The sequence below is a fragment of the Triturus cristatus genome, chromosome 4_1, assembly GCF_964204655.1.
Source record: "Triturus cristatus chromosome 4_1, aTriCri1.1, whole genome shotgun sequence".
Taxonomy (NCBI): domain Eukaryota; kingdom Metazoa; phylum Chordata; class Amphibia; order Caudata; family Salamandridae; genus Triturus; species Triturus cristatus.
Window position 1 is genome coordinate 1,143,875,566 of NC_140585.1, and position 27,423 is coordinate 1,143,902,988.

Here is a 27,423-nt window from a genome sequence, read left to right on the forward strand (position 1 = left end):
CACTGCAGGAAGTTTTCCAGGCGAACCCTATGAGATAAGGAGAAGATTTGCCTCCAGGGGGTGGAAGAACAGCGCAGGAAGCTGATACAGTCTGCAGGTAAACCTTCAGAGTGAGGAAGTGCCAGTCCTCTACCAAGGCTCTGTCATCAACCTCTGGTGGACGTGGAACAGCCAAAAAGGTGTCCTGCTCAAAAACTGCGTCATTCCCAGTCTACGTCGAGAGCGTTGACGTTGAGATCAGGTACGGAAGCGACCTGTTCGCTGTCAGAACAGATGGATGTAGAGAAAGAAGATTAATGTCAAGATGGGGATATGTCGACGTCTAACACTTACCAGCTGTCCGTACATAGCCGATGATCGCCATCAAGGAGCAGGTCTATGTCGAGACACAGTCCTATCGAAGTCTAGGAGTGGTTCAACGTTGAGGAGGCGCCAACGATTGGCTTCGAGGAGCAGATTAACATCAAGGCGTCGTATGCGCTCAACGTCAGAGCATGTTGATTTCCGGAACACCCCGAATGAAGAGGAGATGCATTTCTTCGTCACCCTGGCCTCGACTGTTCCAGGTTGTATTCTCCATCTACACCTATTGTTTTGCCAGCCTCCTCTTCACTTCCTCCGCCGCCTCCACTTCTTCATCAGAGACCATGTGTTGTGTCATCAGTTTTTGCAATTTCTCCTCCGTCTTCCGTTACGCCTCTCCAGTCTCTGCTTGTTTCTCCATTACCTTCACAACCCACCAAAGATCTTACAGCATGCATCTTCTAATCAGGATAGTGATCAAAAGGATCAAGAACCTGATAAAATTGAAACCTTTTGTATTTTTTTATTTGTGGAAGACCAAACTGATGGACATGACAATCACAAAATGGTTGAGCTTTGCATCCATAATGTAGATATGGAGAATGAAGATGATGCGGAAAATTGGTACATGCAAAAGCGTAGGCACCAGTTCCTCTAGCAGAATTGCAGCACCACCGGGGCTATCGAGCAGTTTCGCCTATAATGCATATAGTTCAAATACCTCTTTCACAGCGTGGTACAGGACATAAACTGCAGGTTTCCACCAATTTCCCTACAATACCTCCATCAGGAATTAGGGTCTTCTCTGCATCCTCCTGTCCTGCGCCTTATTCCTCTAATCCCTCCAGCATTGCAGGCTCCACATGTGCAACTTCCCAGGTCTGTTCTACCAGTTCCTCCCCAGGCTTCCCCAGAGATTCTTCATGAAGATATTAGATTGATTATGCATCTTTAGGTAGTGATATTTTGCCAGATCGACAAGGGGATGATAAATTGGGAGATTATGACCATAATGACAGTGCTAAGGATGCTGCTGCCATGAGTGATAATATCCACGGAAATGACTGAGTTGAACCATTTTGTCACTCCTGATGATACAAACCAGGAACCTGTGACATTAAAAAATTCTGTACACTAATAGAGAAGGCATTGAAGAGATGCATTGTATTGTAAATGCATTTCTATAGTCCATCCTACCCCTGACGAGGTGCTGGTGCTGCAGAACCCCAAGGTTTGTGACTAATCCAGTGGTTATTGTGTCATATTGGGGCTAGTCCTGTGCTCCAAAGGAGACCATCTTCCACTTTTTTTGTGGCACATTAAATTATTTGTTGTTCATAAGCGGGCTGAGTGAGTTGTTGCTCATGCAGATGGTTTGTGGGATTTATAGATGAGTTGGAAGAGTTCAGCTATTGTTCGGTTGTGCAGTATGACTTTCAAAGAAGGAGAGATTGTGAGCTTTTAAATATTATGTGGGTAATAGGCAGAAACACAATAGTAGAGATTAAAGCTAACATGTATGTGACTTAAAGTAGACGTAGAGAGGATGGAAAGTAAGGAGATGGTCATTAAAAATAAATAAGGATAAGCAGCGGTTGGACATTTTAAGTCAATGAACATTTTTCATGCAGAATTATAGGACTATAGAGGAAGTTTTTTGAAACGGCATACGATGTGAGGATGCAAAACTGAGAGAAATATTTGTATCTGAGGTAGTGCTATATGAATTACTTTGGATAGGCACTAGGCAGTCTGTCAACTACTAGAACACAGCTTCAGCTGGAACAGCGGATCAGCTTAGAGGTTGGAGGTGTAAAGCAATAGCTGGATATGTATGTAGTGAAATAACAAGAGCAGTAGACTTCGATTGAATGAGGCAGCAAGCGTCATGATCATAGTAATGTTAGAATATATACTTGATTAACAGTGTAAACTTTGAAAAGGAGAGTCGACAAATGCTGGAGTGTGTTTTCTGATATTTACCTTTCAAGATTTGGTCACAGTATTAATTTAGATGCAAACGCACAGTATACTTTTCTGAAATGTCTTGTCTTTATAGAAGCTTTTGATCTTAGGGGAAAGCTGGGCTTGATCTCCAATTCACCAACACATCCAATAGTTTTATCTTATGATTCAGTGGCCTCATCAGTCAAAGTTTCAATTGTAAAGGAAAATAGTGTGCATGTGAGGAACGGAGATATGTACACAATTCATAATCTGTTCTGAGTTCACTGTTAAAATGTCCAATATTGAGTTTTCTCTGTAGTGGGCAACATTTTATCGACAACAAGACATGCTTTGTTTTGATGACTCCTGGCCCCGAGTGCTGACAATCGCCAGTCGGAACGAAGCGCGACCCAGGCGGGTGCAGGAATATGCGAGGCCGCGGTGGCGGCCTAATCTACCTGGTGGAGAGGCAACTTGGGGCGCGACGCCTCCTACGGGATAAAGGCTTGTTCCGAGAGACTCTGTGGCCCCCCCCTACACCTCAGAGACCCTGCAAGAGACAAGGCGTGATTTGCGGCGCCATCGTGGCAAAGGATCGGCGGAGTTCCAAACTGGATGGCCGAACCGCCGCGCCGTCGGTAAGGGGTGCGCTCAGACATTGGAGTGAAAGGAGAGTGGCGGTGGCGGTGGTTGGACGCTTGCTGAGGCGGAGGAGAGGGGCTCGGCGCCTCCGTTGCTGCCGTTGAGTGTGTTTGGGTGTGCGGACGGCCGCGCGCCGGCCAGGCCCTAAAACTGTAGCGGCAACGGCGTGGGCCCACAGGAGTGTCTGGAAGCTGGATTGATACCCGATAACGGCCAGGCCACGGTATTTTGGAGATTCGCCCGGGAGGTTGGGTGTCCCCCTCAGGTGCTGAAGACGGCGGTGTGGGCGCAGTCGACGCGCTTGCCTCCGAGTGGGGGGGTGATTCTTCTACTCCCCGGCCCCAGTAGTATGCTAGGGGTGAAAAGATAACGCTCGACTGGGGCGACAATGCTTGGGGGACGACCACCACCTACACAGCCTTCCCGGAGAGCGGGGTGAGAGACTGGACAGGGGGTCCTCGATTTCCCACTTCTGCGGCGGAGAGGGACTCGGCCGCTGGTGCTGCTCAGACGACGACTGGCTGCGGGAGCTGAGGTATGGCCCTACTGGGTGGCGGGACCCAGAGGCGCCTCTACTAACCACGACGCCAGGTTTCCCGGAGCGGGGGCACTTGGCTGGAGTGCGATTATCCTGCTGAGGTGAAGTAGAGACGGGGAGGGCAGCGACTGGCCATACCCACGGCCCATCGCAGGATCTTGCGGCCGAGTGGGGTGCCGTGGCGAATGGGGTGCAGCCTGCGAAAACCGACAGGCCGGGTGGAGGTTTCCACCACAGGCGGCGGGGACTAGCGGTAGCGCCTCATAGCTGCGAAGTGCCCCCCTGAGGGGTGATCATGCCTTCCGGGCAGCACAACAAAACTGCGACACAGACCAAACTAGAGAAATTCGCATGGCACCAGCAGCTGGGCGGCGATCGGGCTGGGACGCCGGCCTCGGAGGGTAAGAGCGACCCGACGAACAAAGACCTCCTGGACGCAATCACTGCCGTCAAGACGTCCCTTGAACATCGGATCGACACTGTGGCCACCGATGTTGGTCTGATCCGCGAGGATGTGAGAAATTGCCGACCGGGTGGGGGCAGTGGAAAATGTCACCAAAGAACTGTCAAATGACACCGGCCTCCTCAAGCTTGAGGTCACTGACCTGCGTACCTCTCATGAGGTACTTGCCCGGCAGCTGGACGACTATGAAGACAGGATGCGCCAGAATAATGTTCGAATTATTGGTGTTCCGGAGGGGCAGGCCGTGGACCTCTTTGTCGAGGACCTGGTCCTCACTCACTTACAGCCTAGGGGACTCCAAGTGTTTTTCCATTGAAAGAGCCCATCGAGTGCCGGGGGGCCGCCGGGGGCCCCTCCTAGACCAATTCTGGCCCGAGTGTTCAATTTCCAGGACCGTGACCTTATTCTTCAAACGGCGAGGGCGGCTCCACCCGTCACTGTGGAAAACAGCAACATTACGTTCGTTCCAGACTTTACCCTACGGGTCCAGAAACAAAGACGAAGCTTCCAGGAGGTGAAAAAGGCCATTCGCGACCATGACGTCAAGTACGCAATGATGTTCCCTGCCAAGCTGCGAGTAGAGGCCGAGGGCAAATCATAGTTCTTCATGCGCCCGGAGGATGCTTGGGACTGGCTGGAGGGTTGGCGCACTGCAGACAAACGGAAGAAAAAGGGACCTTCGGCGGCAGATGATTGGCGCCAGCAGAGACGCTCTCCTGTACGTTCAGACTCTGGGGCCCCGGGCCCAGCGGATGAACATTAGCTTTGGACGCTGGTAAGAAGGTATAGGATCTACTACGCCCGCACCGAAATTCCCCTGTCGATGTCACGAGGCGGACTACTATCCTCATGGTGACGTTGCTTATTGTACGGACTGACCTCATGAGGGGAGTGAATTGAACCCTTTATGTTGTCAACGGGGACCCCCATTGTAGGCAGTGGAGGGGCGAGAGCCGAGCTCCCACGAACATAGATGGTTTCCCTTCAACGATGCGTTTATTGCTAGAATTGTGTTCGAGGCATATGAGCTGCAGATCACACACTGAGGATAAGATCGCCATCTGGTGTTGGGCTCGGATGATTGCAGGTTGTTGTTGTCTTCGGAAGAAGCCTTTGGTCACGAGATAGGTGACTCCTCCCCTGGACAACAGTGCGCATGGGCATCCACTCCATCGTCAGATTGTTTTTTTCCGCCATTGGGTTTGGATGAATTTTTTTCTGCCCCAGCAGAAAACTTCCAGCAATCGAAATAACTCTTCAATTTTCATTCCATCGACATCGAAATCAACTCGGACCGGTTCCGGAAGCGGCTGATGGACAGGACACCAGTGTGGAGCGAAGTTCCCCCACAGTGATCACCACGAGGTTTGCAACCTCTGCCTGTCGCCGGAACACAACGAATCGAACTGTCCAGCTTGTGCCGCTTTCCGTTCCAAGAAGACCATCCGGGACCGAAGAGCTCGACGCCATATTATGGCCAAACCAGCTCCAGAACCGAAGGACATCTTTGCTCAGGATGTTCCTGAAGATGACACCGAAGATCTCGAGATCGTGTCCGAGGCCGACGATTCCGATGACCTCATCACTCCAGGGCAGCGTGCGAGTACCACCCCCCCTGCCCCTATCCCATCCAAAAAGACATTGGTCAAGACTCCGCCAGCTGGGCCCAGTCGCGACCGAAAATCCTCTTCAGAAGCCCAGCCCTCGGGCCCGGCTCCGAAGACATCTAAGCCTGTAGGTGGCTCGAGCTCGAGCAAACCTCATGTTATTGTACCTATAATACCTTCGGCACCGAAAACTCCACTGTCTGCACCAAAAAAGGCTTCAAGACCGAAATCTCCTTCGGCACCAAAACGTTCCTCGGTACCAAAGTCCCCACCGGCACCGAAACGTTCTTCCACGCCGATGCCAAAAAGTCCCTCGGCACCGAAGATTCCATCGGCACCGAAAAATCCATCGGCACCGAAAACTCCGTCGGCACCGAAAAAAGTTCATAAAGACCCGAAACGGCCATCGCCACAACCACTTTCGGAGCCGGATGAACTTTTTCGCCCAGATCCTACTCAAAAGCGGATCTACATTAATCCCAAAACCGGACATGTGACTGCAGTCCCATACAAAAAACGGAAGCTGGACATCACACCACCTCCAGCTCCCATACGGAAGAAGGACTGTACTACTTCACCGCTTCGTCCTTCCTCTCCTGTGTTAACTCCTAACCCATCCCCCCTCCCCCTCCTCCTTCTCCTTTACCTTTACCATCTCCTTCTCATTCACCACCTCCACAGGATGATGATGATGATTTAGGGGGAGGGGCGGACCCTGATTTCCTTAATGATCCTCTTGATCCAAACGACCCTTTTACATTCCCAGACACAGCACCAGTAGATGACTGGTCTTATCCAGTACCTGACATGCCTGACCCCACTACCTACCTGTGGGAGCCGGCCTCGTGGCGTGGTCCTGTTTCCCCGCGCTAAGCCGCACGAGGTCCCATGCACCTCGGAGCTCCTCCATTTTGGATTCTACGTCACTCCACGTGACCACCTGCGTGACCCCGCTTCACCCGGCCTCTGTTCCAGCGAGGCCCGACATCAAGGCGCCAACCCCTGGCCCGGGGGATACTACGGGAACCCTTCCCACTCCCGGCGGAGGGCAGTATCGATGGGACCCTCAACCGTCCTTCCACACCTAGGTGCGATCGCCCCACAGCTCTCTGGGGCCTGGCGCCTCTCCTGCTGGGCGTCTGGCCGCTCCCTACTCGGCCTCTCCGCCCCCTCCGGGCGCAAGGGTCCGGACATCGAAGGGCTCCAGTCCTATATCTGGGGCGACCCGACAACAGGACGGTAGTTGTATCCTGGAGTCAAGAGCCCTGCTGATCGGATCGCGGCTGACCCTACGGAAGAAGACTCACCTTGAACCCACCCTCTGAGCCCTGCTGACGACGTCGCGGCTCCACCGTGCTTAAAGACCTTCACGAACCTTTGGAGCCCTGCTGACGCTGTCGCGGCCCGACCTTGTTGAATATTACCATCAGAGCCCAGCTGACCTCGTTGCGGCTCGACCGAAGCGGACCTACCACCGGAGCCCTGCTGACTGTGTCGCGGCTCAGCCTAAGTGGAACTGCCACCCGAGCCCTGCAGACGCCGTCGCGGCTCCCCACGTCCGAGCCGCTCTGAGACCCGCACTCAAGGTCTGGCGCAGGGCCCTCCCGTACCTGGCTGGTACTAAGACTGTCCCGCTACCCTATCCCTCTAATAGACATTGAGACTCTTATAGGATCCCTCGATACCACTGTAAATATTGAACGTACTACTGCTGATAAAGAACCAAGTCACGCAACTGATATTGAGTCCTGTGTGGTGGTGTTACTGGGCCTAGTACGATCCTAGGAGAAAGACCTCCCCGAGGGGGCTTCTCAGCGGCGCTCGGCTACAACTTTGCGGTAGGAAGGTGCCCCGGAATAGTCCCTCCGACTACCCGGTGGTCCTCCCTCCAACATTTGGTGGCCAGCGACGGGATCCGAGCCAGACGCAATCGTACAGGCAAGTAACGCACCCACTACCTGACCAGACAGAAAAAGGGAACCATGGACGGCCAAGAAGCAACCGTGGCCGCAACCTTCCAGTTGGAAAAACTGGAAGAATACACCCACAAAGAACTCAAACAATTCTGCAAGGACAAAGGGATCCCAACCACAGGATTGGGCACCAAGGAGGAAATGCAGAAAGCCCTGAAAGCCTGGGCAGAACCCGAGACCACTCCACCCCGAGCCGAAGGGACCTCGGCCCGGGACGGAAACCTGCCGACCCCAACCCCGACAAATGGGGAGCGAACCGTCCCAGAAACCAGCCTTTCCCACGAAGAAATACGGGAAAGGGTCCGGACACACGAAATGGACCTCGCCCGACTCCGGCTGGACGGTGAGCTCCTACTGGCGGAGAAGAAGATAGCCTTGGAGCAACTACGGCTGCAAGAGGAAATCGAGGAAAAGAAACGGCATCGGGAACTAGAGGAGAGACGGCTAACCCTCGAGCACGAGAGGAGCCTTAAGGAACTTGAACTAAAAGCTAAAACAGGGGAGACCAGCAACCCCGGAGCCCGGGACGCTCTGCCCCTGACCGAGCCAAAAGTTCACATCCCCAAGGATGTCGTCAAGGAGTACTATAAAAATGACGACATCCAGCAATGGTTCCGAGCGTACGAAGTAGCAATGACCTCCCATCGGGTACCCCGGAAGGATTGGGGTGCCGGCCTATGGGGGAGGTTCCTCAGTGAGGGCCGGGATACCCTGCTGCAACTCCCCGACGCGGTGATGACCTCATACGACCACATGAAAGAAGCCCTACTCACACGCTACGGACTTTCAGCCGAGATGTACCGGCAACGCTTCCGGGACTGCAAGAAGCTCCCCGGTACCACATGGGTCGAATACGTGGACTTCTTCAGCCGAGCGTTGGAAGGATGGATCAAAGGAAGCAAGGTCACCTCATATAATGAACTGTTCGACCTCATTGTCTGGGAGCACCTCGCCAACAACTGCTTTGTTGAACTAAGGCAACACCTCCTGGACAGTAAACTGACCGAGCCCCGGAAGCTCGCCGCCGAAGCGGACCGATGGGTCAACACCCGGGTCCCCCGGAACCCCACGGGACCTCCCCGCCAGCGAGGCGGCGGAGGGGGGTCCCACCGCAGTCGAGAATTCCCGGCCGGGCCGCCCAGAAGCCCGCCACGGGGTCAAGCCACCAACCACACTTCCCCGACCCAGGGCCGAAGGGGGACCCCTATCGCACGGCCTGGACCACGACCGACAGTGACCTGCTTCGGCTGTCAGCAGACCGGCCACTATGCGAGTGACCCGGCCTGCCCCGTGAACCGATGGAACGGGACCACTGGGCCCCCTCCCCGACAAATAGCTGCCGCAGCCCTGGGGGAGGGAGAAGACGAGGAGGAAAACCACGACGACGGGTCCCCCGAGTGGAAACCAGCTGCCATGTCGCTTGTATGCCTGGGCTCCTGAGAAATGGTGCCCCGAGCCGCCATCCCAAGCAACACCCAGAAGTACCAACAGTGGGTCACCATCAATGGGCGACGGGCCGAGGCCCTCCGGGACACTGGGGCCAGTGTGACCGCTGTCCGCTGCCACCTGGTGACCCCCGAACAAATCCTGCCGCATGTCCTATGCCCTGTCCGGACCGCGGACAACACCGAGAGCATGTGCCGGATGGCCAGGATCCCTTTCGAGTGGGGAGGAGTGTCCGGCACCCTAAAAGTAACTGTCCGCGACGACGCCCCGGTGGACTGCCTCCTGGGGAACGACCTAGAGAGCTCACCCTGGGCACAGGTGGAACGCCGAGAGCATCTGGGGATGCTAGGACTACCCGAGTGGGCCTGCGCCACCACTCGGTCCATGACCGCCCAACCAGCCGCTGCCACGTACCCGACCAACCGACGGGCCCCGAACTATCCCCCTCCTCCGGCACGGAGGAACCTGACGAGGAGGCCGGGCCATCCGAACTTTCTCCCAATGGGGCCGCCCCCCTCAGCGAGATCCCCGAGCTGGCCCAGTGGCGCCACGACGGGGGCCCCACCCGCGAACAATTCCAGCAAGAGCAGAAGGCCTGCCCGTCCCTCGAGGGGGCCTGACAGCAAGCGGCCGCCCAGGCTGCGGGGGACCCCACGGGAACCCACTGGGTCTATTGGGACAATGACTTATTGTATAGCGAGCAGAAAGTCGCCGAACTAGGGGCCGGCCGGGTGCTGGTGGTCCCCCTCCGATTTCGAGAGTTCCTCCTGGACCTGGCACATGACGTGCCCCTCGCCGGACACCTCGGGCGGGACAAGACTTACAGCCGCCTAGTGACCCATTTCTATTGGCCCCGAATGAGAAGAGACGTGGACCAGCACTGCCGGTCCTGCCCGACCTGCCAAGCTAGCGGGAAGACTGGGGGACGAGCGAAAGCCCCTCTCCAACCATTTCCAGCCGTCCACACCCCGTTCGAACGGGTGGGAATCGACATCGTGGGGCCCCTCGACCCCCGAACCGTCCTGGGGCACCGCTTCATCCTGGTACTGGTCGACCACGCCACCCGGTACCCAGAGGCCGTCCCCCTCCGAACTGTGACAGCTCCAGTGGTGGGCCGGGCCCTGATGGGCATCTTCTCCAGGGTGGGGTTCCCCCGAGAAGTGGTGAGCGACAGGGGTACGAACTTTATTTCGAAGTACATGCGATCCCTATGGCAACAATGTGGGGTCACCTATAAATTCACCACCCCTTACCACCCCCAGGGGAACGGACTGGTCGAGCGGTTAAACAGAACCCTGAAGGGGATGATCAAGGGCCTGGAAGAGCCCCTGAGGAGGAGATGGGATGTCCTGCTGCCCTGCCTCCTGTTCGCCTATCGGGAGGTACCACAGAAATCCCTGGGCTTCAGCCCCTTCGAACTGTTGTATGGGCACCCCGTCCGAGGGCCCCTCAGCCTGGTCAAGGAGGGCTGGGAGGCGAACGTCCAAGATGCCCCCCCCCCCCCCCCCCCCCCGACGTCTACCGGTACCTCCTGACCCTGCAGAACCAGACTCGGAAGTTCCGGGCCCTGGCAGAAGCCAACCTCGAAGCCAGCCAAGAAGACATGAAACGCTGGTATGACGAAAATGCCTCAGCCATCGAGTTCGAGCCGGGCCAGCAAGTCTGGGTCATGTCACCTGTGGACCCCTGCGCCCTGCAGGACAAGTGGACCGGGCCCTTCAAGGTAGTTGAGAGGAAGAGCTCCGTCACCTACCTGGTCGACATGGAGTCCCCGAGGAACCCCCTCCGGGTCCTGCACGCAAACCGGCTCAAGCCCCACTTTTCCCGAACTGAACTAAGCCTACTGCTGGCTACCGACGATGGGGGCGAAAGTGACTCCGAGCCCCTACCAGACCTCCTGGGGTCCTCGGGCCAAGACGGCTCCTTGGAGGGCGTCCGCCTCTCTGCCACCCTGACCCCAGAACAGCGCCATGATTGCCAGAAGCTGCTGCAACCTTTCGCTGCCCTCTTCTCTCTCACGCCCGGGGTGACCCCCTGGTGCGTCCACGACGTGGACACGGGGGACAGCCCCCCTGTACGACACCGCGCCTATAGAGTACCTGACCAAGTCCGAGCCTGCATACAGACCGAGGTCGCCAAGATGCTCGCCCTCGGAGTCATCGAGCCTTCGGACAGCCCGTGGGCCAGCCCGGTAGTCTTGGTGCCGAAGGCCACCGCCCCCGGCACGGCCCCCGAACTCAGATTTTGTGTCGACTACCGGGGCCTGAACGCAGTCACCAAGACCGATGCCCACCCGTTCCCACGAGCAGACGAGCTGATCGATCGCTTAGGGGCCGCCCGCTACCTAAGCACCTTTGATCTCACCGCTGGGTACTGGCAGATCAAGCTCACTCCCGGCGCCCAAGAACGATCAGCCTTTTCCACCCCCGATGGGCACTACCACTTTCGGGTAATGCCCTTCGGTATGAAGAACGCCCCAGCGACCTTTCAGAGGCTAGTAAACAAGGTCCTGGCCGGACTAGAAGCCTTCAGCGCGGCCTACCTCGACGACATTGCTGTCTTCAGCGACCACTGGGCCGCGCACCTAGGGCACCTTGGGGAAGTCCTGGCCGCTCTCCAAAGGGCCGGGCTCACCATTAAGGCCAGTAAATGCCAGATCGGTCAAGGGTCTGTGACCTATCTAGGCCACCAGGTGGGGAGTGGCCAGGTGGCGTCCCTCCAGTTAAAAGTCGACGCCATCCAGGCGTGGTAGCCCCCCGCAACCCAAACCGCTGTCCGGGCCTTCCTAGGCCTCACAGGCTACTACCGACGATTCATCAAGGATTATGGCAGCATTGTGGGCCCCCTTACGGAACTCACTTCAAAGAAACAGCCCAAGGCGGTGCACTGGACGCCCTGCTGTCAGACCGCGTTTGATGCTCTCAAGGCGGCCATGTGCGCTGCCCCTGTGCTACAGGCCCCCGACTACAGCAAGGAATTTGTAGTCCAGACCGATGCCTCGGAGTACGGGGTCGGGGCGGTCCTCTCCCAGCTGGACGCCAAGGGCCTCGACCGACCGGTGGCCTTTATCAGCCGCCGACTGCTGCCGCGAGAACAGAGGTGGAGCACCATCGAGCGGGAGGCCTTCGCTGTGGTATGGGCTCTCAAGAAGCTCCGGCCCTACCTTTTCGGCACCCACTTCAGGGTCCAGACTGACCACCGGCCCTTGCGGTGGCTCATGCAAATGCGGGGCGAGAACCCCAAGCTGTTGCGCTGGTCCATCTCGCTGCAAGGGATGGACTTCACTGTGGAACACCGGCCCGGCAACGACCACGCCAATGCTGACGGCCTGTCCCGATTCTTCCGCCTCGGCGAGGAGAACCCCCAAGGAGATGGGTGACTCTCCCTGCCTTCAGCTGGGGGGGACGCATGTGGGAGCCGGCCTCGTGGCGTGGTCCTGTATCCCCGCGCTAAGCCGCACGAGGTCCCATGCACCTCGGGGCTCCTCCATTTTGGATTCTACGTTGCTCCACGTGACCACTTGCGTGACCCCGCTTCACCCGGCCTCTGTTCCAGCGAGGCCCGACATCAAGGCGCCAACCCCTGGCCCGGGGGATACTACGGGAACCCTTCCCACTCCCGGCGGAGGGCAGTATCGATAGGACCCCCAACCGTCCTTCCACACCTAGGTGCGATCGCCCCACAGCTCTCTGGGGCCTGGCGCCTCTCCTGCTGGGCGTCTGGCAGCTCCCTACTCGGCCTCTCCGCCCCCTCCGGGCGCAAGGGTCCGGACATCAAAGGGCTCCAGTCCTATATCTGGGGCGACCCGACAACAGGACGGTAGTTGTATCCTGGAGTCAAGAGCCCTGCTGATCGGATCGCGGCTGACCCTACGGAAGAAGACTCACCTTGAACCCACCCTCTGAGCCCTGCTGACGACGTCGCGGCTCCACCGTGCTTAAAGACCTTCACGAACCTTTGGAGCCCTGCTGACGCTGTCGCGGCCCGACCTTGTTGAATATTACCATCAGAGCCCAGCTGACCTCGTCGCGGCCCGACCTTGTTGAATATTACCATCAGAGCCCAGCTGACCTCGTCGCGGCTCGACCGAAGCGGACCTACCACCGGAGCCCTGGTGACTGTGTCGCGGCTCAGCCTAAGTGGAACTGCCACCCGAGCCCTGCAGACGCCGTCGCGGCTCCCCACGTCCGAGCCGCTCTGAGACCCGCACTCAAGGTCTGGCACAGGGCCCTCCCGTACCTGGCTGGTACTAAGACTGTCCCGCTACCCTATCCCTCTAATAGACATTGAGACTCTTATAGGATCCCTCGATCCCACTGTAAATATTGAACGTACTACTGCTGATAAAGAACCAAGTCACGCAACTGATATTGAGTCCTGTGTGGTGGTGTTACTGGGCCTAGTACGATCCTAGGAGAAAGACCTCCCCGAGGGGGCTTCTCAGCGGCGCTCGGCTACAACTTTGCGGTAGGAAGGTGCCCCGGAATAGTCCCCCCGACTACCCGGTGGTCCTCCCTCCAACACTACCCTTCCAAGCCCTCCCCTCCTGATGACCATTTGGGGTTTGGTCAACTCATAAATAGGGCAGCAACATTCCATGGCGTCACAATGCACACAGACGCCCTTGAAGAGGACTTTCTCCTCAACACTTTTGAGCAGTCACAGAAAACTGTTCACATACTGCCCATGATTAAAGGGGTTATAAAGCATGCCACTGAAGTCTTTAAGGACCCTGTTAGAGCTAGGGTTCTCAACCCCCGCGTTGAAAAAAAATACAGACCAGCCCCGCAGGACCCCGCATACATTAAAGCTCAGCTCCCTTTAGACTCCTTGGTCATGTCAAATGCCAGGAAGCGTGTTAACTCACAGACAACTGGAGAAACGCCTCCCCCGGACAAGGAGTCTAAGCTTTTAGAGGCCTCAGGCAAACTAGTCGCCGCACAGGCGGCAAACCACTGGCGTATTGCCAATACCCAAGCCCTGTTAGCCCGGTATGATAGAGCGCATTACGACCAACTTGAGGACCTTATGCAACATCTGCCTGAGCCATTTAAATCCCAGGCTAATGACCTCATTCAAGAAGGCAAATTAATATCTAATGCCTCCATTAAATGCGCCTTGGATGCAGCAGACACTGCTTCTAGGGCGGTCAATACCAGCGTCTTACTCAGACGACATGCCTGGCTCCGTATTTCCGGTTTTAAACCGGAGGTACAAACCACAATTCTAGCTCAACCTTTTAACCAAGAGCAGCTATTTGGCCCTGCAGTGGACACTGCATTAGAAAAAATGAAGAAAGATAATGAGACTGACAAATCTATGGGAGCACTGCAGTCTCCTCAAACCCGGGGTTCCTTTCGTCGCTCCTTTTATAGAGGAGCCTCCAAAAATCTGGGAACTGAGACCACGTCCACCTTTAAAAATTCTGGACAAACATCCCCTAACAGAGGATATTTTTAAGGGGGTTATAGGGGAAACAACACCAAAGGTCGAGGGCGGGGCAACACCACTACCCGCACCTCCCCAGCCACTAAACAGTGACTTGCCACCACTCCGGTCGGGGGGCGGCTCCAACAGTTCCTACCTGTCTGGACTTCCATCACCACAGACAGGTGGGTAAGACAAATTATCCAGTCTGGCTACTGCCTCGAACTGACACAATCCCCCCGAACATACCGCCCAAACACCATCCAATGTCCTCACATCATCTCTCTCTCCTCAAACAAGAAATTCAATCCCTGTTACAAAAACATGCAATAGAACCAGTCCCTCTTCAACATCGGGGAACAGGAGTATATTCCCTATACTTCCTCATTCCTAAAAAGGACAAAATGTTAAGGCCCATACTGGATCTCAGACTACTAAACCAGTATATACAATCAGATCATTTTCATATGACCACCCTCCAACAAGTCCTCCCACTATTACAACAGGGAGACTTCCTCGCCACATTGGACCTCAAGGACGCATACTTTCACATCCCTATGCATCCCGCTCACAGAAAATATCTACGATTTGTGGTAGACGGGCAACACTATCAATTTACAGTTCTCCCATTCGGAGTAACAGCACCCAGGGTGTTCACCAAGTGCTTAGCAGTCGTGGCAGCGCACCTCAGAAGACAACAGATCCATGTCTTCCCCTATCTGGACGATTGGCTCATAAAAGCCAATACTCACCAAAAATGCGTTCTCCACACTCATCGCACTATTCAAACCCTCCACAACTTGGGATTCACTATCAACTACCCCAAATCCCATCTGCAGCCCTCCCACGTACACCAGTATCTAGGAGCAACCATAGATACATCCAAAGCCATAGCTTATCCCAGCACTGCCAGGATAACCAGTATACAAAATCTCATTTCTCAATTTCAAACTCATCAATCTCTTCCAGCAAGAGTGTTCATGCAGCTCTTAGGCATGATGGCGTCATGCATCTCTATAGTCCCACACGCACGACTTCAAATGCGTCCCTTACAGGAATGTCTAGCACAACAGTGGAACCAAGCTCACGGACAACTTACCGATCTGGTGTTGGTGGACAGTCGCTCACTTCGCTCACTGAAATGGTGGAACACCATCAACCTGTCCAAAGGGCGGCCGTTCTTAGAGCCTCTTCCACAATTTGTGCTGACTACCGACGCATCTCTCACGGGGTGGGGAGCCCACCTCCTTCAACATACCACTCAGGGCAGGTGGACCACTCAACAAAAACTGCTCCACATCAATCACCTAGAACTTTTAGCGGTGTTCCTGGCACTAAAATCCTTTCAGGTACACCTAAAGAACAAAACTGTCCTCATACGCACAGACAACATGACGACAATGTATTATATACAAAAGCAAGGGGGGACAATTATTGGTGGGTCTTCAGAACATGTGCCAGGTTTACAGAACAAATAGGTGGATCTTCTGAGCAGGAAGAACTCAGTCACAAAATGGAATTAAACAGCGGGCAATTGGAGTTGATATTCCAAAGATGAGGAAGGCACCTTTGGGACATGTTCCAACAAACCAGAACTCAAGGACAGCATATCTCTGGCTAAAAATCCTAAGTTCGGTCTTAAAATGCCCATGTCATTTGATTTACATCAGAAAATGTTTGCTGACTTTTTGTTTTCCAAACAATGGCCCAGCAGCTGAGAGCTCTTCACTTTCTATATGTTAAAAGATCCCTTGCAAAAGATAAAGTACTTTTTTTGTTCTGACCAACTTTTCCAATCTTACAGCTCCTTGAATAGGGGACAACTTGTAATGAACCAAACACTCGCCAGATCAGTTGTTTCATGTAAAATTCAGGCCCAGATATCTATGAACAGACCATTATCTGGAGCTGTTAGAACACACTCAACAAAGGGTAGGGCAGCCTTGGCGCTGTTTGAGGGAGTCTCTTTCAAGAAAATCTGTAACTCAGAAATATGGAGAATGATGCAAGCTTTCTCTAAGCATTACTGTTTCAATGTTGAATCCAAATAAGAAACAACAGTGGGACAGGCAGGGCTCTAGAACCTGTGTTTTTTTAAGGTGATCATCATTCTGGCCTATCACTGTTTTTTAGCGCTGCTTTGCTGATCTTGATTCAAGCGTCTGAATCAATGATGGGTCTAATGCCGAAAAAGAAAAGGAGCTCCTTACCTGTAACTTGGGGTTCTCCATCATTCCTAACTTTCATACATTCACATGCAAATTCTCCTCTTTCATGAGGCTCTCCCTACACTGTCACGAGCTAGAAAATCTGGCAGTTGGGGCCTGATTGGTTGAAGTTCGGTTCATACAGTGAGGTGAAATGGTTGCATGTAGTTTATGGAATTTTTCAATGTTGATTATAATGGTATAGTGGTTACCAAGGGTTCACGCCCTGACAACTGAGAATGCTTCAAGCATGTGTGTCTGTGAAAAGTACCTGTGCTAGAGAACCGAAAATACAGGTAAGTAACTTGTTTTCTTGTGAGGAGCTTAAAATTACTTACTACGTTCATAAGACACAAGTGGCAAGGATTGGTGGGTATGGTATTTTAACATATTTTCCAAGGACAGAAAGGTCTTGGTGATACGGTGTTTATTAACAGCGCACATTTGCAGCTGGAATATCTACTTTAGAGAAGCAGGCAGCTGCAGAGGTTTCTCAAGTGTCTAACCCACAACATAAGTACGACCTTTAAGGTATTAAGGCACGGTTGGTTTTGATTCACCTTTGGTGAAGTTGCCAGAGAATGCTGAGTGGTTATGTAAATGTGATTTTATTAGCATACAAGTGAAATTTTAGGTTACGTTACTGGTATGTTGTGTTTTTTTTTTTAGGCGAGTCTTTGATACCATGTGTTCAAACAAGGGTATGCAAGCTCTTGATGCGCTGGTTTAAATAATGGAATCAAGCCTTCCTTAGTGAAATGTACAAATGTCAATGAACATTATATTCCTGGTTGTCATATTTTGTAATAGTGCATATTGTTACATTTGGCTTATGGGCAGTAATAGCTGTGATCTAACTGGACTTTTCAATTTTGTTTTCCTCTTTTGTTTCTCAGTTTAAGATTATGATCACAAAAGTTCTCTTTGCTGATTTCTGCCTGGCCTGGCTGGTGGATCGGACCCTTCAGTTTCTTTTGGGGAGCTCAAAGCTCAGAGTGCCTTCCTGAGATGAGGTTTAATAAGACTAATGCCCCACTGAACCAGTGGACAGTAGTATCGCTGACCAGCATTGAGTACGCAGTGTGCATACAAAAAAGGTGCTGTTGCCAGATGAACTGCGTTCTTAGACATGATCCATGAACATGTTTCTGCTACAGGAGCCTGGAAAATACTTGAACACATGGGAGCTCCAAATTAAAAAAATTAATGAAATTCCTTGCGGAACACCATTCAGACTTTTGTTTCTAGGATATGACAGACTGGGTTGTTGAAATTATTTTTTTCTATTGAACACACTTTTGAAGAAGTGTCAAAAGAATTTGGTAAATAAACAGCATCAGTGTATTTTACGTGTGCCAATAGTTATTTGCCATCAATTTTGCAAAATGAGTAACTTTTAAAAAAACATGTTTGGGGTCAAAGACCCAACCAGTTGAAGGCTTAGTTTCATTTTGCTAACAGTACCAGACTTTGTAAGACTGGTATACCTCAGTCAGAAACCAAATGATGGCTTACTTCTAAGCAGCACATTGACCTTCTAATAAGAATACCTAATGCATATTTGTATTTTCAAATCCTTCTTTTAGGTCCATTCCACACATTCAAGTTTTATTTTGTAATTGTGTGCGTTTTTCAGGTTGGAAAAAATTCACGTTTTTTGCAAATATAGCTCTTGAATTTAAATTCTTACTCAGTTTTGTTAAAACTTTATATCTTGATACTACATGGTAAGCTTTCTTTGAGGAATACAGTGCTTGTAAGGACTAAAACTTTCTGCTTTGTTGGATCTTCATTGATAGTCATAAACACTAGAATAATTCCATGCTTCCTGCGTGGACCCCAGAGTGTGTGTGTATATATGTATATTCCATTTCAGAGTTCCATGGGGCGTTGATGTCCGTCTGTGTTAGACCCGGCCTCGTAGCATGGCTCTTCCTGTCCTCGCACTACCTAACCTGGTACCTTGGACCCCAAGCACACGGCCCAGCCGATCCTCCCCACCAGAACACACACACGCGACCCGGGCATCCCCGTCCATGGCCTCTCTCCTTTCGGCCACCCCGGGCACGCGTGCCCACTTCATGCACCAAGATGGCCGCCCGGCCCCAGCACAACCCGGGCCTAGAGGCGCCACTCCGGCTGGAGGACATCACGCTTCCAGGGGATGAGAGAGGGAGGAGCAGTTTCTATCGCACCTCTGAACTCCCCTGGGACGATGGGTTTCGATCGGCCCTCCGGCCTCCCTGAGGGCTGGCTCCACGCCTGCTGGGTGTCTGGGACTCCTCCCGACCCGGCCCTGAAAGGATCAAAAGACAATGGCAGGAAACCTCGACAAGCGACCCCCAGGTGACAAGACCCCTGCCTGCACAGACTCCGGACATCAAAGAGTGGTCGACCTATAACAGGGGGTGCTCTGGGACTGTCCGGCAGATTCGCCTTGGAACATCTGAGCCCTGCTGAGTGACTCGCGGCTCCCTGAAGATCGTAAGACCTCCGAACTTGTGCTTGAGCCCTGCTGAGTGACTCGCGGCTCCCCGAAGATCGTAAGACCTCCGAACTGGTACCTGAGCCTGCTGAGTGACTCGCGGCTCCCTGAAGATCGTAAGACCTCCGAACTTGTGCTTGAGCCCTGCTGAGTGACTCGCGGCTCCCTGAAGATCGTAAGACCTCCGAACTTGTGCTTGAGCCTGCTGAGTGACTCGCGGCTCCCCCAGACTCTCTTTGGTCCCGCCGGACCCCACGACGACAAGCGTATCCCCCAGCTCGAGGATTGTGAGCTGTGCGCCGGGTACGCTCCTGCATTTGATCCATATCCCCACAAAGACTGTCCCGCTACCTCCTACCCCCGCCAAGACTCTGTGAGCCCACGCTCTGCTTGTAAATATCTGCCTTGCTGATCATAAGGATCCTACCACTTCGATTTGATAAAGCTTGAATCCTAAGAACCCTCGGTGTGGTGTCTCTTTGTCGTGTGGTGCCGAGTGTACGATCCTAGATACGAGATTCCTCCCCTGCGGAGTCTCCCGCCAGTGCCCGGCTACGATACTTTGAGGGTGGGTCTCAGGACAGTCAGGGCCCCCTCCGGGCCCCTCTGAGGTCGCCTTCTAACATTGGTGGCAAGCGACGGGATTCGGGCCCATAACCTAGAGATCGTACCGTGAACGACTGACGCACTACCGACAAAGATGGCAGAAGGAAGCGCCATGAGCCCCGCAGAAACCAACACCAACAGGGTGTTCCAGGTGGAACAACTAGAAGAATACACGCACAAAGAACTGAAGCAATTCTGCAAAGAACTTAAAATCGCTACCACCGGTCTCAACACCAAAGAAGATTTGCAGAAAGCACTGAAAGCTTGGGTGGATGCCGGGGCCTCCCGCCCAGAAGGCATGGGGGAGCGACACGACGAAGCAGAACCCCCCCCCAAGGCGAAAGCAGCAGCAATCAGGTGCGAGGCTTCGTGCCAGACGGGGGCCTTTCCCCGGAAGAACTCGCAGACAGAGAGAGAAGTCGCAATCACGAACTCGAGTTAGCCAAACTCAAAATCGAAGGCGAATTGAAATTAGCGGAAAAAAAGCTAGCAGTAGAACAAATGCGCGTACAAGGCGAATTGGAAGAGAAGAAGCTCCAACGGGAGCACGAAGGAAGGAAGCTCCAACTAGAGCACGAACGCAGCTTGAAGGAGATCGAGCTCAAAGCCAGAAACGAGGAAGGGAGGCCCCCGGGGAACCGAGAGGCGGCCTCCCCGGCGGAACAGAAGGTCCACATCCCCAAGGACGTGGTCAAAGAATATTATAAAAATGATGACATTCAACAATGGTTCAGGGCCTACGAGGTCGCCATGACCTCATCGGGTCCCGCAGAAGGACTGGGGGGCAGGGCTGTGGGGACGGTTTCTGAGCGAAGGAAGGGACACCCTGCTCGACCTACCCCTCTCCCTGCAGACCTCCTACAGCCACATGAAAGAGGCTCTCCTCACTAGGTACTGCCTCACCCCAGAGATGTACCGTCAGCGATTCCGGGACTGCAGGAAGATCCCGGGCACCACCTGGGTGGAGTATGTTAACTTTTTCAGTCGGGCCTTCGATGGGTGGATCAAGGGCAGCAAGGTCACCACCCTCTAGGAACTCACCGACCTCATGTTGTGGGAACACCTGGCTGCGAACTGCTTTGTGGAACTACGCCAGCATCTGCTCGACAGCAAACTCACCGATCCCCGGAAGCTGGCTGTGGAAGCAGACCGCTGGACCAACACCCGGGTCCCCCGGAGCATTGTAGGAGAATACCCCCGAGCCAGTCAGGGACCACCCCGCCAGAGAGGGGGAGGGAACCAGGGAGGGCAGAGAGAGTCCCAGTCGAGTCCCCCGAAGGCCCAACCTCCACCTTTCCCGGCGCCCCCCCCCACCAGTCTCCGGACCCCCCGGGAGACGGGGGCACCGGGTAACCATCACTTGTTTCCGTTGTCAGAGGCCCGGGCACTACGCCAAAGACCCGGAGTGCCCCATGGCCCCCCAGGTCCCCCCTGCTGCCAACCCTGCTAGACAGATAGCCAATGTAGCCTTGGGGGAGGAGGTTGAGGACACCGGGGAGTGGGAACCCGCAGCTATGGCCCTAGTATCCCTGGGAGATAGAGAGATGGTCCCTGGTATCCTCCTGCCCTCCAACACGAAGAAGTACGGGCAGCTCGTCAAGATCAATGGCCACCAAATAGAAGCCCTGCGAGACACCGGGGCCAGCATCACCGGTGTCCTCAGGCACTTAGTCCCCGAGGAGCAGATCCTACCCAACGTCTTTTGCCCCGTAATTTCCGCAGATAATAGAGAGAGTATGTGTCAGGTAGCCCTGGTGCCGTTTGAGTGGGGAGGGGTGATAGGTAAACTGAGGGTTGCCGTAAGAACCTCCCAGCCGGTCGACTGCCTCTTAGGGAACGACCTGGAGAGTTCTCCCTGGAAGTACGTCGAGCGCAAGGCCCACCTAGGAATGATGGGACTCCCCGAGTGGGTGTGCGCCACCACCCGATCTATGTCCGCCCGACTCACCCCCCTGGGGGAAGTCGAGGACACCCCGACCGAGGGAGTCAGAGCAGTCCCCGCCGAGGGTCCTCCCGTCCCCCCATCGGGAGGGTCAGTCGCCAGCGACGAACCCTCACCGTCCGACACCACCCCGGTCCCCGAGTTAGGCGATCTGGCCGAATTGGCCCCGTGGCGCCACGAGGGCGGGCCCACCCGGGAGGAGTTCTGCCGGGAGCAAGCCACCTGTCCTTCCCTGGTCGGACTGCGGCACCAGACCGAGGGCCAAGCCGCAGGCGACCAAACCGGAACGCACCAAGTTTATTGCGAGAATAACCTCTTGTACAGTGAGCAGAAGTCGGTGGAGCTAGGATCCGGCCGGGTGCTGGTGGTACCCCTACGCTTCCGAGACTTCCTCCTGAGCTTGGCCCACAACGTCCCCCTCGCCGGCCACCTGGGTCAAGACAAAACCTACAGCCGTCTCGTGACCCACTTTTATTGGCCTAGGATGAAAGCAGCTGTAGAAGCCCACTGCAAGTCCTGTCCCACGTGCCAGGCTAGTGGGAAGAGTGGGGGGAAGCGCAAGGCTCCCCTCCAACCCTTCCCGGTCGTCAGTACCCCATTCGAACGAGTCGGAATCGACATCGTGGGGCCCCTGGATCCCCCCACCTCCCAAGGTCACCGTTTCATCCTGGTCCTAGTGGATCACGCCACCCGATACCCTGAGGCGATCCCCCTACGCACCGTCACGGCTCCCGTGGTGGGCCGAGCCCTGATGGGGATCTTTTCCCGGGTGGGTTTTCCCCGCGAGGTCGTGAGCGATCGCGGCACTAATTTTATCTCAAAATACATGACGTCCCTGTGGCAACAATGTGGAGTGTCCTATAAGTTCACCACCCCGTACCATCCCCAAGGGAACGGCCTAGTAGAAAGGTTTAACCGGACTCTGAAAGGGATGATCAACGGCCTAGAAGAACCCCTCCAGCGTAAGTGGGACGTCCTGCTCCCCTGCCTCCTGTTCGCTTACCGGGAAGTCCCACAGAAGTCCTTGGGGTTCAGCCCGTTTGAATTACTATATGGATACCCCGCCTGAGGTCCCCTCAGCTTGGTTAAGGAAGGGTGGGAGGCAGCACCCCAGACCACCCCACGAGATGTGTTCCAATACGTTCTGGCCCTCCGGAACCAGACCAGGAAGTTCCGAGAGCTGGCCGAGGCCAACCTGGAGGCAAGCCAAGAAGAGATGAAGCGCTGGTACGACCAGAATGCCACTCTGGTCGAGTTCCGTGAAGCCTGGCGCCCTCCAGGACAAGTGGACCGGGCCCTTCAAAGTGATTGAGCGGAAGAGTCCAGTCACGTACTTGGTGGACGTCCAGTCGCCCCGGGATCCCCTGCGGGTCCTACACGTGAACCGCCTCAAGCCTCACTTCGTGCGGACAGAACTGAGCCTCCTGCTGGCCACCGATGACGGGGCCGAAGATGAGTCCGATCCCCTCCCGGACCTCCTGTGTGTCAAGGAGAAGGATGGCTCTGTGGAAGGAGTGAACCTCTCCCCATCCCTCACTGACCAGCAACAAGCGGACTGTCTCCAGCTCCTAGGACAATTCTCCGACCTCTTCTCCCTGATCCCCCGAGTCACCGACTGGTGTGTCCATGACGTGGACACCGGGGACAGCCCGCCAGTAAGACACCGAGCCTACCGAGTCCCTGACCGGGTCCGGTCCTGCATTCAAGCTGAAGTCTCGAATATGTTGACCCTGGGGGTGATCGAGCCATCCGATAGTCCCTGGGCCAGCCCCGTGGTCCTAGTTCCGAAGGCAGCGGCCCCCGGTGTCGCCCCGAGCTCTGATTCTGCGTGGACTACCGGGGGCTCAATGACGTCACCCGGGCCGATGCCCACCCCATCCCCCGAGCCGACGAGCTCATTGACCGACTCGGGGCGGCCCGGTTCCTCAGCACATTCGACCTCACCTGCGGATACTGGCAGATTGCGCTCACAGAGGAAGCCAAGGAGCGGTCCGCCTTCTCCACCCCAGATGGGCATTATCGCTTCCGCGTAATGCCCTTCGGAATGAAAAATGCCCCGGCCACCTTCCAGCGACTGGTGAATAGGGTCCTGGCCGGGATGGAACAGTTCAGTGCGGCCTATCTAGACGACATCGCCGTTTTCAGTTCCGGATGGAGTGAGCACCTCCAGCACCTCCGGAGAGTGCTAACCGCCCTGCGCCAGGCAGGCCTCACAGTAAAAGCCAGCAAGTGCCAGATTGGGCAAGGATCAGTAGTCTACCTGGGGCACCAGGTCGGGAGCGGTCAGGTCGCCCCTCTACAGCCAAAGATCGACGCCATCCTAGCCTGGGAACCACCCACCACCCAAACGGAGGTCCGAGCCTTCCTGGGCCTCACTGGCTACTACCGAAGATTCATCCGGGGGTATGGCAGCCTGGTTGGCCCCCTCACCGAACTCACATCCAAAAAACAGCCCAAGAGGGTGCAGTGGACGACTGCCTGCCAGGAAGCGTTCGATGCCCTAAAGAAGGCCATGTGCACGGCCCCCGTCCTCCAGGCTCCCGACTACTCCAAGGAGTTTGTAGTCCAGACCGATGCCTCCGAGCATGGCATTGGAGCCGTCCTGTCCCAGGTGAATGACCAAGGCCTAGACCAGCCCATCGCCTTCCTCAGCCGGCGGCTGTTGCCCAGAGAACAGAGGTGGAGCACCATTGAGCGCGAAGCATTTGCCGTAGTCTGGGCCCTCAAGAAGCTGCGCCCTTACCTGTTTGGCACCCATTTCAAAGTCCAAACCGACCATCAGCCCTTGCGATGGCTCATGCAGATGCGAGGAGAAAACCCCAAGCTACTGCGGTGGTCAATCTCCCTCCAGGGGATGGATTTCACCGTAGAACATCGCCCTGGTACGGACCACGCCACGCTGACGGCCTCTCCCGGTTCTTCCGCCTCAGCGAAGAGAACCCCCCAAGATGATGGTTAGTTCTCTCCGGCTTTCAGCTGGGGGGGACGCGTGTTAGACCCGGCCTCGTAGCATGGCTCTTCCTGTCCTCGCACTACCTAACCTGGTACCCCAAGCACACGGCCCAGCCGATCCTCCCCACCAGAACACACACACGCGCGACCCGGGCATCCCCGTCCATGGCCTCTCTCCTTTCGGCCACCCCGGGCACGCGTGCCCACTCCATGCACCAAGATGGCCGCCCAGCCCCAGCACAACCCGGGCCTAGAGGCGCCACTCCGGCTGGAGGACATCACTCTTCCAGGGGATGAGAGAGGGAGGAGCAGTTTCTATCGCACCTCTGAACTCCCCTGGGACAATGGGTTTCGATCGGCCCTCCGGCCTCCCTGAGGGCTGGCTCCATGCCTGCTGGGTGTCTGGGACTCCTCCCGACCCGGCCCTGAAAGGATCAAAAGACAATGGCAGGAAACCTCGACAAGCGACCCCCAGGTGACAAGACCCCTGCCTGCACAGACTCCGGACATCAAAGAGGGGTCGACCTATAACAGGGGGTGCTCTGGGACTGTCCGGCAGATTCGCCTTGGAACATCTGAGCCCTGCTGAGTGACTCGCGGCTCCCTGAAGATCGTAAGACCTCCGAACTTGTGCTTGAGCCCTGCTGAGTGACTCGCGGCTCCCCGAAGATCGTAAGACCTCCAAACAGGTACCTGAGCCTGCTGAGTGACTCGCGGCTCCCTGAAGATCGTAAGACCTCCGAACTTGTGCTTGAGCCCTGCTGAGTGACTCGCGGCTCCCTGAAGATCGTAAGACCTCCGAACTTGTGCTTGAGCCTGCTGAGTGACTCGCGGCTCCCCCAGACTCTCTTTGGTCCCGCCGGACCCCACGACGACAAGCGTATCCCCCAGCTCGAGGATTGTGAGCTGTGCGCCGGGTACGCTCCTGCATTTGATCCATATCCCCACAAAGACTGTCCCGCTACCTCCTACCCCCGCCAAGACTCTGTGAGCCCACGCTCTGCTTGTAAATATCTGCCTTGCTGATCATAAAGATCCTACCACTTCGATTTGATAAAGCTTGAATCCTAAGAACCCTCGGTGTGGTGTCTCTTTGTCGTGTGGTGCCGAGTGTACGATCCTAGATACGAGATTCCTCCCCTGCGGAGTCTCCCGCCAGTGCCCGGCTACGATACTTTGAGGGTGGGTCTCAGGACAGTCAGGGCCCCCTCCGGGCCCCTCTGAGGTCGCCTTCTAACAGTCTGATTTTATGTTGATAAAGCTCGCTGTGATTGCCTATTATAGGCTAAATTTCATTTTCTGGTAGAATATGGTGACTCTGAATACTGATTTCAAACCTGCATTGCAGCATTTTGCTCAGGAAGGTGAGCAGTATGAAGAAGAGAAAAAAAATGTCATGTCCCTTTAAAAATCCCTGAACGTTCTCTACCCACAGTGCACCCTACTGGCAGTGTGCCTCAGACCATTGTTTTTCAGCTCATGTGAGCTGGATCTTGAGAGTTCTTGTGAGGTTTTGAACTTCAGTTTTTTCTCAAGTATAGCTGTGATATTTTGATATAACCGCTTCTGTCAACGTTTTTCAACCCTCAAGACCAAATAAATTCTGATTCCTGTGAGGTTTTTTCTTCAAAATGCCTTCCTTTTTCCAGGAGTGTACTTCTTATGGCTGGAAAAAGATAGTGTCTGACCCCCACAAAGTACGTGTGGGGTGACTCCCAAAGAACCACACAGTGAAAGACTGAAACCTCTTCAGTAAGATGTCTAAACGTATGCTTATATTTTGAGAAGGCATCAGGATGAGGGGTCTTGTAGAGGAAATTGAAAAAGTGGAAAGAACGAAGAAAAGGAGATGACTGAAGAGAACTTCTTCTCAAGTACATCTGAAAAACAGCTTGTCAGCACACTCTCACAGAGAGGTAATCTAAAGAAAAATCTTTAAAAAGACATCTACATCGTTGCTTGTGGTTGAAAGTATCACCATTTAGGGCGATATCCCAAATTTGTTTGCCCTCAAATGAAGGATCAACTTCACACAAACTACTTCAGGAAGAAGAGTCAAGATCATCATCGTAAAACAGCATCATTTGACATTGAGCAAAGAATTAACAATGGCGTAGAAGACATACTATCAGGCACGGTCGAAGATTTCAACGTTGAGCAAACAGGACCATTAACATTGTTCACCCTCCATCAATGTCGGAGGTTGCGCTTCACCCGAACTATGTCGGGACTACCATCTGCTGTAGTATCACTACATTCTTCTATTTCGCTACGATTGCTGCACATATCTTCTCAAATGAGTGGTAATATACCAAGATTTTCCATCTTAATTTTTTGCTACTACACATTAAAAGAAAGTTGACTACCAGAGCCTATCTCTGCACCCTCAAAACCAATCACACCAGATCCTCACCCTCTGCCTGTCAGGCCAATAAAACTAATAATGCCCTTTGAAGATCTAATACAAGAGCCTAGGCAGCCTATAAACATATCTCTGACAATGAGTTCAAGGCAAAAATCAATGTTAGCAGAAAAGAAGACAGAATCATACTTCATCTCCAAGCCTTTCCCCAGAAAGAAAAAGACCCAGATCTCCCAAGATCAATAACATTGTCAACCACTTCATATGACTCTACTTCATATATTCTGACTTCACCAGCTCCTTCACCATCTAGATCATCGCCTGTGGATGACTTTACCACCATATTCCTTTAGATGCTCCTCAACCTACTGTATCTGTCATACTTGAAACATTACACAATAGATAAGCCCTCTAAATTTCTTTAACCATTATTTCCTGGCTTACTAAAAGTGGCTGAGAACATTTTTAACACCTGCCGCGGTTAAAGCAGCAGCACTAAGATTGTCCCAAAAATCTATATTGC

The 27,423-nt window shown here is 54.3% G+C and overlaps 1 protein-coding gene across 2 annotated transcripts in view; it reads left to right on the plus strand.

Annotated features, from left to right (window-relative positions):
- The window catches only part of ATP13A1 (ATPase 13A1), a 412,373-nt gene extending 394,476 nt beyond the window's left edge, over positions 1-17,897 (plus strand). For both annotated transcript variants that reach the window (XM_085654252.1, XM_085654251.1), the window contains exon 26: positions 17,450-17,897. In XM_085654252.1, the coding sequence (XP_085510378.1) occupies positions 17,450-17,560 (111 nt within the window). In that variant the 3' untranslated portion in view covers positions 17,561-17,897. The remainder of the gene's footprint in view (positions 1-17,449) is intronic.
- The last annotated feature ends 9,526 nt before the right edge of the window (positions 17,898-27,423 follow it).